The 17755-nt window shown below is 37.8% G+C and overlaps 1 protein-coding gene across 6 annotated transcripts in view; it reads left to right on the forward strand.

Annotated features, from left to right (window-relative positions):
- The first annotated feature begins 414 nt into the window (after window positions 1-414).
- The window catches only part of SLCO1C1 (solute carrier organic anion transporter family member 1C1), an 81683-nt gene continuing 64342 nt past the window's right edge, over window positions 415-17755 (forward strand). For 2 of the 6 annotated variants that reach the window (XM_027541473.1, XM_027541476.1), the window contains exons 1-3: window positions 419-880; window positions 11570-11723; window positions 13121-13262. In XM_027541473.1, the coding sequence (XP_027397274.1) occupies window positions 11595-11723; window positions 13121-13262 (271 nt within the window). In that variant the 5' untranslated portion in view covers window positions 419-880; window positions 11570-11594. Of the gene's footprint in view, window positions 881-1515; window positions 1842-8009; window positions 8099-11569; window positions 11724-13120; window positions 13263-17755 lie in introns of those variants that run through there. The other 4 variants (XM_027541478.1, XM_027541474.1, XM_027541475.1 and 1 more) reach the window with 4 other exon arrangements.

Consider the following 17755-nt stretch of genomic DNA (forward strand, 5'->3'; position numbering starts at 1 on the left):
GAAAAAAGAATTTATTAGAATTGTAAAATTTCTCAGTGCAAAGAGTTCTTTGGAATTTACATAGAATGAACTCCTGAATGCCAAAAATTCAATGTTTTTCTTTTTCTCCCCTAGTTTTAAGATTTATAAAAATTGTGAGTGTTAAGCAATCGATCATGTCTCTTTGAGAATTAACTATTTCTGTAAACAACTCTGCAGAGCCTTAATCCTGACTTGATACGTGGTCCCTGAAGATTCTAGAAAGAATCCCAATGGGGAAATAGACCATAGAGAGCCATACAGAGGTTGAGACCATGGACCTTTTAAAAAAAAAAAAATTCCAGTGATGTCCTCAAGGAGCGGCTGGCTTAAAAACTTCTTGGAAGGAGAAGGAGAGATCTTTGTTACAAACTTCCGTCCCTCCTCCTGCTTCTGTTCCCTTACCCTCTGCCCCCTGCAGAGTTCTGTTTTCTGGGAATCAGCAAGTAAGATCACAAGTAGTCTTTTCTTTTTTCACTCTCTCCCATAAAGAAAGCTTTATCACGTGCGGCCTTAAACTTGCAGCAAATTGCAAAGAAATGGCTCAAAGGCTTCAGCTCTTTCTGTGCCCTGGGAGCTGAGATGCACGTCAGTGGCTTTGCCAGCGTGGCCTGTTCCCTGCAGACTGCCAGAGAAAAGAGGCCAAGAGGAAAGAGAAAAGAGAAGAAACTGGCCAGGGGTGAGACCATGCCCTGTATCTTCACTTTGCCCTGATCTGCTCTGTGTCCAACGAGGCTCTCCCCACCTGACAAAATTGTTCAAAGCTGCTGTAGGATCCACCTGCTTCTTAAGGTTCTTGAGTGTGGTCCAGCCTCTTGCTGGGCACACGGAGGGGAAATGGCCATCTGATCTCCACCTACAGGTAAGATCTGGTTCTCTGCTTTCGTATTTCATGATGATCATATCAGAGTCTCACAGGAGAGAGGTCAATAAACCTTGTGTTCTGCACTGCACATGTCTTACTCATAACACTTCTCATGAAACTTGTGGGGGCCCTTGTAAGGCTGGTGGAAATGGGAAAGGAAACTGGTTAAAGAAGATAAACCCAGAAACTCAGATCTGGGTTCCAATTGTGACTCTGATGCATGTTTTATGGGTTATTTTGGACAAGTCCCTTAATTGCTCTGAGTCATATGATTTTTGTATAAAGCGAGAATTAAAGTGTTAACCTTGTTTTAAGGACTAGCACAAAGTATATACATCACCAGAAACATAAAAAGTATTTGTTAAATCTGCATCTGACACAAACAGTTACTTGTAGTGAGGGGATCAGCTTTCTAAACAATGCATATTCCTTAGAAAGTACCTAGAGGTTATTTTCCCTCCTGAAGGAAGGGATCCTGGTGTCCACCAGACAAGCTAGTGTAAGGCTTTTCCTCATGGGAGATGACTAAAACAAGACAGTGATGGGAGTGGCTGCCTCTCTGACTCTCTCTGTGGGGTTGGTGGAGGTTGACTACTGGATGGAATCTGTTAACAAGATCAGGGCACAGCAGTCAGGCTATTTGCAGGATCCAGCTACAACCTTCCTAGCACACCTGCACTTTTTCAAGATGGGAATACTGATTATCTTCCAAACCTCTGTGAACAGAGAATTCCATTTTTGGAACTGAAATGAAGAAAAACTATTTACCTTTTTTTTTGGCCTCCAGAGTGAATTATACTCCAACCCGGAGTGTTGAAGGGAAACTTTGAGGAAATCTGTTCAAGTTGTGCTAGAAAAAGTAAGGATTTGCCAAACGCAAGTCCTGCTAAATAACTGCCCTCAGTCTATTTCTGCAATTGCTAATGGAGAGAGAGACAGGGCGAGGGCAAGTGTACTGGTAAGCCCAGAGGATTTCTCCATTCATGTCCCTGAGCATCGCCTTTCCTCTTCTTTTCACAGACAGATGAAAAGCTCAGTTCTCAATAATGTAGCCTCTTTGAAACATACTATACTTGAGAGGATATGCAAATTAACCATCAGGATTACAATGTCTTTTCAGTAAAACTATGCAGTGTCAATATTTTGATCTAGATGTTATTTTGCCTTAATACAACATAGTTAGGAATTCTCTTGTTCTGTTATCCCTTTGGATTCTAGTGAGAGTGATTTTTGTGTCAACATCTCTAAAGAGAAGACAATGTGTTTTGGTGTCCCAAGTTTTTAATATTATTTTCAACATTTTTCTCTCTTTAGCATTAGCATTCTAGATATGACCCTTTGAGTCTTTTCAATGTATGTTTACCATAACTAATAGTGTATTTTATTATTAAATAATTTATTATTTCTGGTCACTGACTTTACTATTATGACTGATGAGAAATATACCTGAACTCCTAAAATAGTAGTCCAGTGTGTATTACAGAGTTTAGTTTGTGGAAGAGAATTGCATTTTACATGGTAAATTTGATATTATTTATTTTGTATTTTAAAATCTTTCTGGTATATATTTCTTGCGGGTGATATTTCTATATCTTTAATATTTAAAATATTTTTTCACATAGGAAATGTATATTCATTATAGAAAAATTAGAAAATATGGACATACAAAACATTTTAAGAAGTCATCTGCAATGTCACCAGCCAAAAATAAAGTGTTAACCTATTTTTTAAATTTATTTATTTTTAATTGGAGGATCATTGCTTTATAATGTTGTTTGGTTTCTGCCATACATCACCATGAATCAGCCATAGGTATACATATGTCCCCTTCCTCTCGAACCTCCCTCCCACCTCCCACTCCATCCCACCCTTCTAGGTTGTCACAGAGCCAGGCTGAGCTTCCTATATTATACAGCGACTTTCCATTAGCTATCTACTTTACATATGGCAATGTATTTTTATATATTTCAATAATACTCTCTCAATTTGTCCCACCCTCTCCTTTCCCTGCTGTGTCCGTAAGTCTGTTCTCTATGTCTGAATCTCTATTCCTGCCCTGCAAATATGTTTAGCAATATCATTTTTCTAAAATCCATATATCTGTGTTAACATGATATTTGTGTTTTTTTCTGACTTATTTCACTCTATATAATAAGCTCTAGGTTCATCCACCTCACTAGAACTGACAAAAATTCATTGCTTTTTATGGTTGAGTAATTTTCCACTGTATATATGTACAACAGCTTCTTTATCTGTTCATCCATTGAAGGACATGTAGGTTGCTTCCATGCCCTGCTATTGTAAATAGTGCTGCAGTGAACACTGGGGCACATGTGTCTTTTTCAATTACGATTTTCTCAGGGTATATGCCAAGTAGTGGGATTTCTAGGTCATATGCTAATTTTATTCCTAGATTTTTAAGGAATCTCTGTACTGTTCTCCATCAAGGCTGTATCCAATTACAAAACTCCCACCAACAGTGCAAGAGGGTTCCCTCTTCTCCACATCCTCTCGATCATTTGTTTGCTGGAGATTTTTAATGATAGCCATTTTGACCAGTGTGATGTGATACCTCATTGTAGTTTTAATTTGAATTTCCCTAATAATAAGCAATGTTGAGCATTTTTCATGTGTTTATTAGCCTTCTGTATGTCTTCTTTGGAGAAACGTCTGTTTAGGTCTTCTGCCTGTTTTTTGATTGGGTCGTTTTTTTGATATTGAGCTGCATGAGCTGCTTATATATTTTGAACATTAATCCTTTTTCAGTGTCTTTATTTGCAATTATTTTCTCCCACTCTTAGGGCTGTCTTCATTTTGTTTATGGTTTCCTTTGCTGTACAAAGCTTTTAAGTTTAATTAGGTCCCATGTATTTATTTATATTTCTATTTTTCTAGGAGATGAGTTGTAGAGAATCTTGCTGTGATTTATGTCAAAGTGTGTTCTGCTTAGTTTATCTTTATGTAAGGTGTTATGAGTGTTCTAATTTCACTCTTTTATATATAGCTGACCATTTTATTAGGACCATTTATTGAAGAGACTGTCTTTTCTCCATTATATATTCTTGCCTCCTTTAACAAAGATAAGGTACCCATAGATTTAACTCTGGGCTTTCTATCTTGTTCCATTGGTCTTTACCCTTGCTAAGTCACTTCAGTCATATCTGACTCTTTGCAACCCTATGGACCTAACCTGCCAGTTCCTCTGTCAATGGAATTCTCTAGGCAAGAATACTGGAGTGGGTTGCCATGCTCTCCTCCAGGGGATCTTTCCAGCCTAGGGATCAAAACTGCATGTGTTATATCCGCCTGCATTGGCAGTGGGTTCTTTACCATTAGCACCACCTGGGAAGCCCTCCATTGGTCTATATTTCTGTTTTTATGCCAGTGCCATACTGTCTCGGTTGCTGTAGTTTTGTAGTATAGTCTTAAATCAGGAAGCCTGATTCCTCCATCTCCATTTTTATTTCTCAAGATTTCTTTGGCTGTTTGGGGTCTTTAGTGTTTCCCTACAAATTGTGAAAGGGCAGTATAATCATTTTCACAATATTCATTCTTCTGATCCAAGAACATGATATACTTTCCATTTGTTCATGTCTTCTTTGATTTCTTTCATCAATGTGTATAGTTTTCTGTATACAGCTCTTTTGTCTCCTTGGGTGAGTTTATTCCTAGATATTTTTATTATGGTGAATAGGATTGATATCTTGATTTCTCTGGGTTTTCATTTATAGGGTATAGGAATGCAAGTGATTTATGTGTATTGATTTTGTATTCTGCAACTTTACTAAATTCACTGATTAGCTCTAGTAATCTCCCGATAGTATCTTAAGGGTTTTCTATGTATATTATTGGGCTTCCCAGGTAGCACTAGTATAGTATCATGTCATCTGCGAACAGTGAGAGTTTTACTTCTTTTCCCATCTGTATTCCTTTTATTTCATTTTCATCTCTGATTGCAATGGATAGGACTTCCAACTATATGGCATAATAGTGGTGAGAGTGGGCACCCTTGTCTAGTTCCTGATCTTAGAAGAAATGGTTTCAGTACCATTGAGAATAATATTTGCTGTGGGTTTATCATATACGGCCTTTATTGTGTTGAGGTAGGTTCCTTTCATGCCAATTTTCTCAAGAGTTTTCTTATAAATAGGTGTTGAATTTTATCAAAACTTTTTATGCATGTACTCAGATTATCGTATGATGTTTATCTTTCAATTTGATAATATGGTGTACCACACTGATTGATTTGCATATATTGAAAATTCTTGCATCCCTTGGATAAACCCAACTTGATCATGGTGGGTGATCTTTTTAATGTGTTGTTGGGTTCTGTTGGCTAGAATTTTGTTGAAAAATTTTGCATCATGTTCATCCGTGATATTGGCCTATAATTTTCCTTTTGGGGGATGTCTTTGTCTGGCTTTGGTATCAGGGTGATGGTGGCCTCATAGAATGAGTTTAGAAGTATTCCTTCCTCCACAATGTTTTGGAAGAGTTTGGAAGAGAATATAGGTGTTAGCTCTTCTCTAAACATTTGACAGAATTCACCTGCAAAGCCATCTGGCCCTGGGCTTTTGTTTTTTGGGGGGAGATTTTGGATCAAAGCTTTGATTTCAGTGCTTGTGATTGGCTTGTTCAAAATTTCTTTTTTCCTAGTTCAGTCTTGGCAAGTTGAACTTCTCTAAGAATCTGTCCATTTCTTCCAGGTTATCCACTGCATTGGCATATAGTTGCTTGTGATAGTCTCCATTGATCCTTTGTATTTTTGCTTTGTCTGTTGTAATCTCTCCCTTTTACATCTGTATTTGCCTTATATAATAAGCTGCTCCTATGTTTTGTGCATAAACATTTACATTTGTTACATTCTTTGATTGACCTCTTGATCTTTATATAGTGTCCTTCCTTATCTCTTATATCATGCTTTATTTTAAGGTCTATTGTCCCTGGTACAAGAATTGCTACTCCAGCTTTCTTTTGATTTCCACTTGTGTAGACTGTTCTTTTCCACCCTCTTACTTTCAGTCTGTATGTGTCTCTATGTCTGAAAAGTCTTTTGTAGATAGTATAGGTCTTGTTTTTGTATCCATTCAGCCAGTCCGTGCTTTTGGCTTTCTACTTTAATCTATTTACATTTAAAGTAGTTATTGATACATATGTTTCTATTGACATTTTGTTAATTTCTTTTAGTTTGTTTCTATAGAACTTTTCCTTCTTTTGTGTATCCTTCCTATAGAAGTCCCTTTAGCATTTGTTGTAAAGCTAGTTTGATGATACTAAAATCTCTTAGCTTTTGTTTGTTTGTAAAGATTTTGATTTCTCCATCAATTTTTCATGAAATCCTTGCTGGGAAGAGTGATCTTGGTTATAGATTTTTCCCTTTCATTACTTTAAATATATCCTGCCATTCCCTTCTGGCCTGCAGAGTTTCTGTTGAAAGATCAGCTGTTGACTGTATGGGGGTTCCCTTTTATATTACTTTTTGCTTTTCCCTTGCTGCTTTTAATATTTTTCCTTGGATTTAATTTTTGTTAGTTTGATTAATATGTGTCTCAGCATGTTTCTCCTTGGGTTTATCCTGTATGGGACTCACTGTGCTTCTTGGACTTCATTTTTGACTATAATCTTTTCACAAGTTTTCTCAGACCCTTTCATTTTCTCTTCTGCTGCTGCTGCTGCTGCTAATTCGCTTCAGTCGTGTCCGATTCTGTGCGACCCCATAGATGGCATCCCACCAGGCTCCTCTGTCCCTGGAATTCTCCAGGCAAGAATACTGGAGTGGGTTGCCATTTTCTTTTCTCTCTCTTCTTCTGGGACCCTATAATTCAAATATTGGTCTGTTTAATATTGCTCCAGAGACTCTTGAGACTATCCTCAATTCTTTTCATTCTTTTTTTTCCTATATTCTGCTCTTCAGCAGTTATCTCCAATATTCTATCTTCCAGCTCCAATACTTTGAATACTCCAGCTACAATACTTTGAATACTCCAGCTCCAATACTTTGAAGCTTCAATATTTTGCCTACTTGTAGCAAAGACCTGACTCATTGGTAAAGACCCTGATGCAGGGAAAAATTGAGGGCAAGAGAAGAAGTAGGTGACAGAGGATGAGATGGTTGGATGACATGACTGACTCAATGGACATGAGTTTGAGCATACTCAGGGAGACAGTGAAGGACAGGGATGCATGGCATTCTGTAGTTCATGGGGTTGTAAAAAGTCAGATATGACTTAGCAATTGAACAACAGCAAATTTTCCAGCTCACTTATCCATTCTTCTGCCTTAATTATTCTGCTATTGATTCCTTTTAGAGTATTTTTAATTTCAGTAATTGGGTTGTTTGTCACTGTCCACTCTTTTATTTCTTCTAGGTCCTTGTTAAATGTGTTAAATAATTTTCTCCATTCTACTTTTGAGAGTTTGCATCATCTTTACTATCATTACTCTGAATTCTTTCTCAGGTAGTTTGCCTCTTTCCCTTCATTTATTTGGTTTTGTGGGCTTTTACCTTGTTCCTTCATTTGCGCAGTGTTTCTTTTTCATTTTATCTATCTTACTCTGTTTTAGGTCTCCTTTCCCTAAGCTATAGGGTCTTAGTTCCTCTTGGTTTTTGTCTCTGCCCTCAGTGGGTGAGGCTGTTCTAATGGCTTGAGTAGGCTTCATTTTGGGCTTCATGGACACTGTGCCTGTGTTCTGGTGGAAGAGGGTTTTCTTTCCCTCTGATGGGCAGCACTATGTGAGGTGGTGTGTTTTGGGGTGTCTGTGGGAAGCCTATCTGCTGACAATCGGATTTATGTTCTTGTCTTCCTTGTTTGGGTGAGGCATCCTACATGGAGTGCTGCCAGGTCTTGGATACAGGTGGAGGTCTTCAAGAGAGTTCTCACTAATTAATACTCCCTGGGGTCAGGAGTTCTCTGTCAGTGCAGTGTTCCAGACTCAGTGTTCCCATGCCACAGGCTCAGGCCTCATCTCTGGTCAGGAAACCAACCAGAGGCTACAGTGATGGCTCCACCCCTGCGTGTGACTCAGCAGTAGCACCCTGCACCCATTGGCTGCCCCACTTTCCTCCGAAGGTATTCCCTGCCACTATCTCCCTCCCATTCCCTCGGGCCGTCTCCCCACAGTCAACAGCAGTCCTCACCCTGGGATTGCTCTCCAGTCCCTGTGCTCCAGCGCCCGACTGCTGCATGTTCCAGTGGACTTGCATACGTGACCAGGGTATGTAGGCCTGCAGCACAGATCATCTATGTGACTCTCACTCCATTCAGACTGTCACAGATCAGTTCCTCTACTCTCCAACAGCCTTCCCCTTGGTTCCAATCTATTGCCTCAAAGTGGTGGTCTTGCCCTTGTTTTCAGCTCCCCCACACCCTGGGTGCAGGTCCAGTTCGCTCACTCTTCTCTTCTTTTCCCCTTCCTTCCTGCATATTACTGAGATTTGTGTGGATCTATATACTCCTTTCTGGTGGTCAGGGACTCCTGCCTGTTCTCAGCTGGTGCTGTGCAAGATCTGCATCTGAAGGTGTATTCCTGATGCATTAATAAAAAGAGGTGTACTGTTGTCTACCTACTCCTCTGCCATCTTTTCTTTCCCTAATCTGTTCTCTATAAACTTTCTGTAGCTTTGTTTCTATGTATACACACCAGTGGATGCATGTGTTTCTATTATAAAGTAGTGTTTTATACATATATATATTGTTTTTAAACACTGTATTTTTAAAATCAACTCTGTAATAAAAATAGTTTTATATTTCTATATTCACTTCTTTACACTAATTTCTAATGATTTCAAAGATTTCCTATGTGAGTACACCGTAATTTGTGGACATTTAGGTAATCTTTTAAAAATAATATGTCTCTACAGGGGTTTAATTAAAGGTATTTTTGTAGTAAAGATACCTATTTAACTCAATGCTTCACAAATGTTCTTTCACTGTTCTGGCAAAATGTCATTCTGAAAAGCTAGTTTTAATGATTAAGTGGTTATAAGAAGCTGGCTGGGTCATCCCAGTGCACCAGCCCCAAGCATCCTGTATCCTGCATCGAACCTGGACTGGCAATACGTTTCATATATGATATTATACATGTTTCAACCAATACAATATTGTAAAGTAATTAGCCTCCAATTAAAATAAAAAATTTTATATTAAAAAAATAAAAAGGACTATTTGACAAAAAAAAAAGAAGAAGCTGGCTGTTGGTATCAAATGGTAAAAAAGAATATCTATGTATTCAATTTCTTAAAAATTTTAAAATCATGAATGCCTATTGAACTTTATATCACCTGATATGCTGCATCTTCTGAAGCATATTATTATTTTTTTTTGAATTTTTCAGCTTTATTGAAATATGATTGACAATAAAGACTGTATATATGTAAGGTATACAATGTGATGTCTTGATATATTATACATGTAACCTTTAAAATTTTTAATATGATGATATAGGTGAAAAGTTCCTAATATTAATCAATTGTTATATATTTTAATGTTAATTATAGAATTTTAATTAATTGTATTTTCTAGTATTTTATTTAGGGTTTTGGCATCTCGAAGTTGGTTCTTTTCATTTTTGGTGCTATCTTAATGAGATTTTGTTATCAAGATGATTCTGGCTTGGTCAAATGAATAGAGACTATTAGCATCTGTTTCCATTATCTACTATTTTTCCTTAAAGGATATTCCTTGATAAAGCACCCCTGTTACATCATCTAATCTTACTTTTTTTATTTAGGGGCTAGGTTTAGAGTATTTTTGTTACTGTCTTCCTTAGCTGTGTTTTTCTCCTGGTTTGTATCAATATAGCAACTTATATTTGCTAGAAAGTTATCCATTTTGGAAAGACCTTAAAGTTATTTCTATATAATTTCCATAATTTTTATTTTGTATTCTCCTAAACATCTGTGTTTAGATCTTACAAATATTGTGTTCTTGTGTCTTTGTCTTTTGCTCTTGTTTAGAATTCTCTGCTCTTTGTTTATTTTTTGGCTTTAAAATTTTTTGTTTTCCTCACTTTCCTTTATCCATTTTTAAAAAGTTAAATTTATGCATGTTTATGAAATTGAATAATCTAAAAGTATAATAGCAAGTTTAAAACAAAAACAAGTCCTTGACCTACCCTTCTCAACCCATTTCTCATTCCCTGGAGAAAACCCCGTCCACTTTTAAATCTTTTAGGTCTTTCTTCTGTTATTTAACTCCATATCTCAAAATACAATCTGTTCACTGCTATTTCTTGATTTTTCAATTTAAGATACTATCTAGGAAATCAAACTATGAAAGATGATACTGAGTATCATAGAACAAGCATTACATAAAGTCAAGGTAATATACACATGCATGTGGGTGATCAGTAGCTCGATTGTGTCCCCACGGACTGTAGTGTGCCATGGACCATAGCCCACCTGGCTTAGAGACGCCATGGACTGTAGCCCATCAGGCTTCTTTGTCCATGGGATTCTCCATGGAGTATTCTTTGTACTCTTCTCCATGGACAAGAATACTAGAGTGGGTTGCCATGCGTTCTTCCAGGAGCTCTTCTGAAGCCAGGGATTGAACCCGCATCTCCTACACTGGCAGGCAGATTCTTTACCACTAAGTCAGCTGGAGATACTATCTATGAATTCAAACTATGAAAGATGAGATTGGATAGGCATAGAACAATCATTACATAAAGGCAAAGTAATACACATATAAAATCATTTTAAATTTCTACCACAGAATGTTGAGTTTTATCCCTAATGTCATTCTTTTAATGTGATGAGAATATAGAAAATCTCTATTTATGTATAAATACATCATCAAATAAACATTAGGGTGATCCAGAAGTTATTTTATTTCTAAATCCCTTCACTAAGATCACTTTAGCAGGCAGGCAGTGAGCTATATGGAATCCTAAAGAAGTGGGGGCATAGGATATGTAAATAGTGATGAGAATCAAAAGAAAAGTTTAGAGTATATGAACCTGTGAAAAATTTGGTAAGGACAAAGGAGGGTGGGAAATTAGACTCAGGAAAGGAGGTATCTTACTTAAAAGCACACCAAAGACTACTTGGGCCTGAATGAAAACTAAGCCTGAGGCATAAATCATGCAGCTTCCCTATTTGTCAAACTACAATGTTACACAGAGTGGTCCCCTTCTCCCCCCACCCATGTTTTAAGACTTCCTTTGGATGCTACAGCCTTACAGGAGTCACAGTGTATTGTAGGCATCTACCAGGGGCATCAGTCTTTTCTATTCATTCCACAAAGATAATAGATTTAAAGGTTTTAAAGACTTAATTCCAATGAATCAATATTCAAATGGCTGAATTCCTCTTCCTCACTTCCTGCTTGCCTCTAGTTTTAGTTGGCAAGACCACAAAGTTAGCAAAATTCTCCCTCTTTATTTATTCCAAAGGCAACATTTAAATTTATTCTTTGCTATAATGAGGCTTACTGGAGGGATTGAGAAAGAATGCTGGCTACAGACTCCCAATAGCAGGATTACTTAATCAGTTATCCTGGTCGATTTTAATTGAAAAACTTTGCCAACTTACTGTGGTAAAATAAGGGAGCTTCACATAGTGTTATGTCTACAGAATTGTGATCTACTGTGAAATAAAATCATTGTTTCACAAACTGCATGGAAATTAAAACTGGATGTGTACTAATTTTTTTTTTTTTTTACTTTAAAAATCAACTTTGACAGATCAGAATCAAGGAACTTTTTCAAAATGGACACTTCATCCAAAGAAAATATCCGGTTATTCAGCAAAAATTCCATGCAACCTGTTGGGAGGCTTTCTTTTCAAACAGAATATCCCTCCCCAGAGGAGAAACAACCCTGCTGTGGTCAACTAAAGGTAACAAGCAATTAAGTGATTAACAACCCTAAGTGGTTAACTGAAGAGTGTCAGAGAATTTGATAGAGTCATGCTCTTGGCTCCCGATCCAGATATTTTCTACACATTGTAACTACAAGTGAGAAATTTTTTCCATTTTAAAAAATAATCTTAACTCATGGTTGCCAGGGGGAAGGATGGCGGGAGGGATAGTCAGGGAGTTTGAAATGAACATGTATGCATTGCTATACTTAAAATGGATAATCAACAAGGACCTACTCTATAGCACATGGAATTCTGCTCAATGTTATATGGCAGCCTGGTTGGGAAGGAAGTTTGGGAGAGAATACATACATGGCCGAGTCCCTTTGCTCTCTACCTGAAACTATCACAAACATTGTTAATCAGCTATACCCCTGTACAAAATACAAAGTTTAAAATGAAAAATAAAAAGTGATCTTAGATGACATTTATGAAAATCACATTTTGCCAGACAGCGAAAGCAATCTTTGCTTGACCATGCAGGTTAAATTTCTAATTACTTTTCTGGCTTACTTGAATGTCCCTCCTAAACAGAAAGAAGAGAGGTAAAAGAAACTATTATTTATTAAATATCTACCATTGATCAGTTACTATGCTATGCACAGTTGCAACATTTAATCTACAAAACATCCATTTTATTCCTGTTCTATAAACAAAAATTTTGACTTTCTTACTCACATGGTAAGGGACAGAATTCCCTTTTAAATGGAACTCAATGTGTCTCCAAGTTCCTGTACCTTCTTCACATCAAACATATTCAATGCTTTTTCCATATAATCTACCTATGGATACTCCATCACAGACCCAGGAATAACAAAACACACAAGCCAGATATCAAACAAATATTTTGTTCATTGAATAAGAATCTGAGTGTTGATTTAACTTTAATACGAACTTAATCACTAGGAATAGTAGTTCTACTTCTCAGTCTATTGTGTTCCTGCTGGAACATGTACCATCCTTGTGAAATACAGTCATGAGTAATAGACTTGTGATAACATGTTAAGTGTCTAGTTTATGGTTTTTATTTTCTTACCTTTCAATGGCTCCTTCCTCCTTCTGCTTCCCCAAGCAATGGATTTTCTTTTCAAAGCCAAGACACCTTTAAATATCCTTTGGGGAGGGGAGGTGAAAGGGAAAAAAGAAATTCGATATACATTATAAATGAAAATCTATTACTTCTAAGAAAATTTGAATTTTTAGAACTTCACCTGAGCTTGAGGTGGGAAGAAGACTGTTACTGTGCTTGAATGAAATCGTCGATGGTAACAAGCTTGTTCCATGGTTCTTGGTTTGTGTTTGTCTCTTTGTTTATCAAATTTCCAGTTTTAGGTCAGGCTGGATTTAGACTAAGTGTGACCTGTCATATTTTCCAGGTGTTCTTGGGTGCCCTGTCTTTCGTATACTTTGCCAAAGCACTGGCAGAAGGCTATCTGAAGAGCACCATCACTCAGATAGAGAGAAGGTTTGATATCCCTTCTTCACTGGTGGGCATTATTGATGGTAGTTTTGAAATTGGTATGTATTACAGATACCTGACTTTACTTTTAAGTACAAAGTTTCTAGGCATGACTGAAGGACATCCTCACTGCACATTGTTATCTGCTGTATGTGTAAAATCAGACTTTATGTGTAAGATCTTATTTGGACATAATTTGCCACAGCCTTGGGCTACAATGTGTACATATGTGCTCAGCCATGTCCGACTCTTTTGTGACTCCAGAGACTGTAGCCCACCAGGCTCCTCTGTCCACTGAATTTCCCAGGCAAGAATACTAGAGTGGGTTGCTATTTCATTCCTCAGGGAATCTTCCCGATCCAGGGATCGAACCCAGGTCTGTTGCATTGCAGGTGGATTCTTTACCACAGAGCCACCTGGGAAGCCCTGTGCTACCAGGCAATTTGTTCTCTCCAAGTAAACAATTAACGTCCTGTCCCAGATTTTCTCTATCATATGACTCACACACGTTTTCAATCAGAGTGAGATTTTTTCAAGGAGAGAGGGTGAAATGCTGCTGGTATTTTGAGTTAGAAGTATATAGGAAACATCTTTACAAAAGTTATATTCTGGAAGCCCTGTGATTCAAAATTTGGAAGAATTCAAAGGAGGTCTTTGAATTATTACAATAAAATTTTTACAATAAAAATGTATTGTGATAATTTAAGAAAAAGCTAAGCCATAAAAGGAGTGTTTCTGCCCAGTGGCCTAGAAACAAGATAAAGGAATTCTATTAATAACAACACTAGAGTAAAGCAGGAACCAAAAATTCTACTCTCTGGGGTCTTTGGTTAGCCACCAACTCTATACTTCCTCTTAGGACTTGAAAAGACCAAGAGATTTTAGTCACTGTTTTGGAAGTATTTTGAAGAGTGTAATCCCACTTACTCTTCTTCCTAAACTGATAAACTAAGAGTCTTTGATCTTTGGTTGAAATAAACAAATTAGTAGCCTCTGTGATCCTTACTGCCTATTGAAATTCAAGTAACGTGCTATAATAATGGCTCCAGGTTCGGCTTCACTTGAACCTTTAGAAGAGTGAAGAAATATTTTTAAACTCTTCAACAATTACTTTTTTCATTCTGTTGGGTCATAGGCTAGCAAGCCCTGTACTTGGCCTAGCTTTTTTTTTAAGATTTTTTTTTAATTGAAGAATAATTGCTTTACAGTCTTGTGTTGGTTTCTGCTGTACATCAATGTGAAGCAGCCACAGGTATATATACTTCCTCTCCCTCTTGAACCTCCCTCCCACCTCTCTCCCCATCTGACCCCTCTAAGTTGTTACAGAGTCCCGGTTTGAGTTCCCTGAGTCATAAAGCAAATTCCTATTGGCTATCTATTTTACATATGGTAATATATGTTTTCATGTTACTTTCTCCATACATCTCACCCTCTCCTTCCTCCCCCCACCCCACCACCCCCACCATACTCCTAAGTCTCTAACTGAAGACATAGAGCCTGGAGTCAGTGACAGAGACATCAACGGTTTAACTGAGAAGCCTTACCTGTCTGAAGCAATGCCCTGGAGCAACGCCCCACCGTGTATGAAGAAGAGGGCAGGCAGGAAGACATGGTGGTAGTCTTTGCTCCAGGGGAGGAGCGGGGAGCTTACCATTCATAGGGGGAATTCATTTCAGGTTGGCTCATTTGTTTCCCAGGACCAGTAGGAGACACACCCCCTCATTGCCCCTTTGATAAGCTATTCTGTGGAGATGTTCTGATCTGAAGTTAGAATAATCAGTAGCTGGAGGGGCAAGTATATAGGAAGGTCAGTCATGTGAGTAGGGTGTAACTGAAGCATGCCATGGTTGGACAGGGGATGTGCAGAGAGCAAGAGAACAGTTGTCTTGGGTGACCTGATCATACAAGTTCATACTATGTATTTCAGTTCTTACCCTAAATAACTTGAGAAGGAAATGGCCACCCACTGTAATGTTCTTGTCTGGAAAATCCCATGGACAGAGAAGACTGGTGAGTTACAGTCCCTGGGGTTGCAAAGAGCTGGACATGACTTAGTGACTGAGCATGCACCCTAAATAACACAGTAAGAATGAAGAGAGTATATAGGTAATCTTTTACCTTCAGATTTTTGCTTCCCAAATCCATCTTTCATCACCTTATCAGAAAAAAATGTCTTGGATCAGTGCTAGTCAAACATTAACATTCACACGAATGACTGGACAATTTTGTTAAAATGCATAGACTGATTCTGTAGGAAAGGAAGTAAGGTCCTGCATATCTAACAAGTTTCAATACAATGTTAATGCTATTCATCTGTGTAACAAGTTTATGAAACATCTGATTGTATCACTCCCTTGTGTAAACTCCTTAGGTCAGTGGTTCCCAACCTTTTTGGCAACAGGGACCAGTTTCATGGAAGACAATTTTTCCATGAATGGATGGGGTGGGGGGAATGGTTTTGAGATGATTACATTGCAGTAAGTATATTACATTTATTGTTCACTTTATACCTATTATTATTATATTGTGATATATAATGAAATTACTGTATACCTCACCACAATGCAGAATCAGTGGGAGCCCTGAGCTTATTTTCCTGAGCTCAGGCAGTAATGTGAGCAATGGGGAGCTTCCTGTAAATATAGATGAAGCTTCACTCACTTGTCCAGTGCTCACCTCCTGCTATGTCCCCCGTTCCTAATAGGCCACAGACTAGTACTAGTCCATGGCCCTGGGGTTTATGGGACCCCTGCCTTAGATAGGTCTGGTTAGTAGATGCATTCTTTGATGCCTGCCCTACCTACAACCCCAAATAGAATGGAAAACCATGGATGAACTTCCCTGGTGATCCAGTGGTTAAGAATCTACCTCAAATGCAGGGGATGTGGTTTCAATCCTTGCTCAAGGAAGATTTCACATGCCTTGGGGCAACTGAGCCTGGGAGCCACAACTACTAAAGCTTGCATGCCCTAGAGTTCATGCCCCACAATAAGAGAAGCTACCACACAATGGGAAGCCTGTGCCCTACAACTAGAGACTAGCTCCTGCTTGCCGCAACTAGAGAAAGCCGGCACACAGTAATGAAGACCCAGCACAGCCAAAAATAACAAAAAAGGCCATGGAGAGTCAAGGTAAAGGTAACACTGCATCAAGAGAAGAAACAAGTACAAAGAGGAAACTGATGCAGATCAAAAGAATAAATTAGATTTACAGAAAGAAGAAGAAATACACAGATATAAAATTACGCATGAAATATTTCTTTGATTATTGCTTACTCTAGGTTATAGTATAAAAACATTTTAGAGCTAAAGAAACTTAGAATCTGTTTCAAACTTACTCTTAGATTCCCAGACCCCAGTGCAAAACTTGAGAGGATGTATATTTAATAGAGGATACTAACGTTACATAGGAAGTGAAAAAGGACCCTGAGTCTAAATTCATATTAACCCTTCCAGAGCATTCGAAGGATAGAAATTGTTTACTGGATTAGATGCAATAAAAGTCCTCTTACTTCCATTGCAAAACTTTATCCCAAACATCAAGGGATTGCTCTAGTTAATTGCAAGCCCTAGTTTTCCAGAAAAGTGGGTTTCCTGACTATAATTTTAATTCATTCCTTTGTTTCTCTCCACATTCCTTCCTTCCAGTGTTCTGGACCCATTCCTACCCTCTGTCTCTAGCTTTAAATTATTCAATTATTTTTTAGAGAACAATTTCATTTATCTCTAATATCAATTGTCATTATCATCTAATATCCACATGCTGGACATTCCGTTTCTTCCCAAGTATACTGGTTTTCCCCAAAGGACTCTTTCTCAAACAATGGCCAGGAAAGTAAAATTTTTTCTATATCAAGACCTACTAATATTTCTAGATATTAATTCGTTACAAATATTTTCCCAGGTGTTTTCTTCTAAATATGTAAAAGCTTTTGCTTTTTAAGGCAGTTTTGGGTTCACAACAAGAGTGAGCAGATAGAGATTTCTCATATACCCTCTACCTGCACACATTTATAGCCTCCCGCATTATCCACATCCCCCACCAGAGTGGGACATTCATTATAGTTGATGACATACAATGACACCTCATTATCACTCAGAGTCCAGAGTTTACATTAAGGTTCGCTGTTGGTGTTATGTAGTCTATGGGATTGAAAACATGTATAATGACATGTATCCACTATCATAGTATCATACAGACACTGTCAGTGCCCTAAAAATCCTCTGTGCTCCGCCTATCCATCCATCCTTACCCACCATCCCTTGGTAACTACTGACCTTTTAACTGTCTCCATAGTTTTGCCTATGTCAGAATGTTATATATTTGGAAGCACACAGTATGTAGCTTTTTCAGATTGGCTTTTTTCACATGGCAATAAGCATTTAAAGTTCTTACATGTCTTTTCATATTGGGTAAATAATTTTTTTAGCACTGAATAATAATGCATTTTCCAGATGGACTTTAGTCTATTCATCTGCTAAAGGACTTCTTGATTGCTTCCAAGTTTTGGCAATTATGAATAGAACTATTATAAACATGTGCAGATTTTTGT

Source organism: Bos indicus x Bos taurus, chromosome 5 (genome assembly GCF_003369695.1).
Source record: "Bos indicus x Bos taurus breed Angus x Brahman F1 hybrid chromosome 5, Bos_hybrid_MaternalHap_v2.0, whole genome shotgun sequence".
Taxonomy (NCBI): domain Eukaryota; kingdom Metazoa; phylum Chordata; class Mammalia; order Artiodactyla; family Bovidae; genus Bos; species Bos indicus x Bos taurus.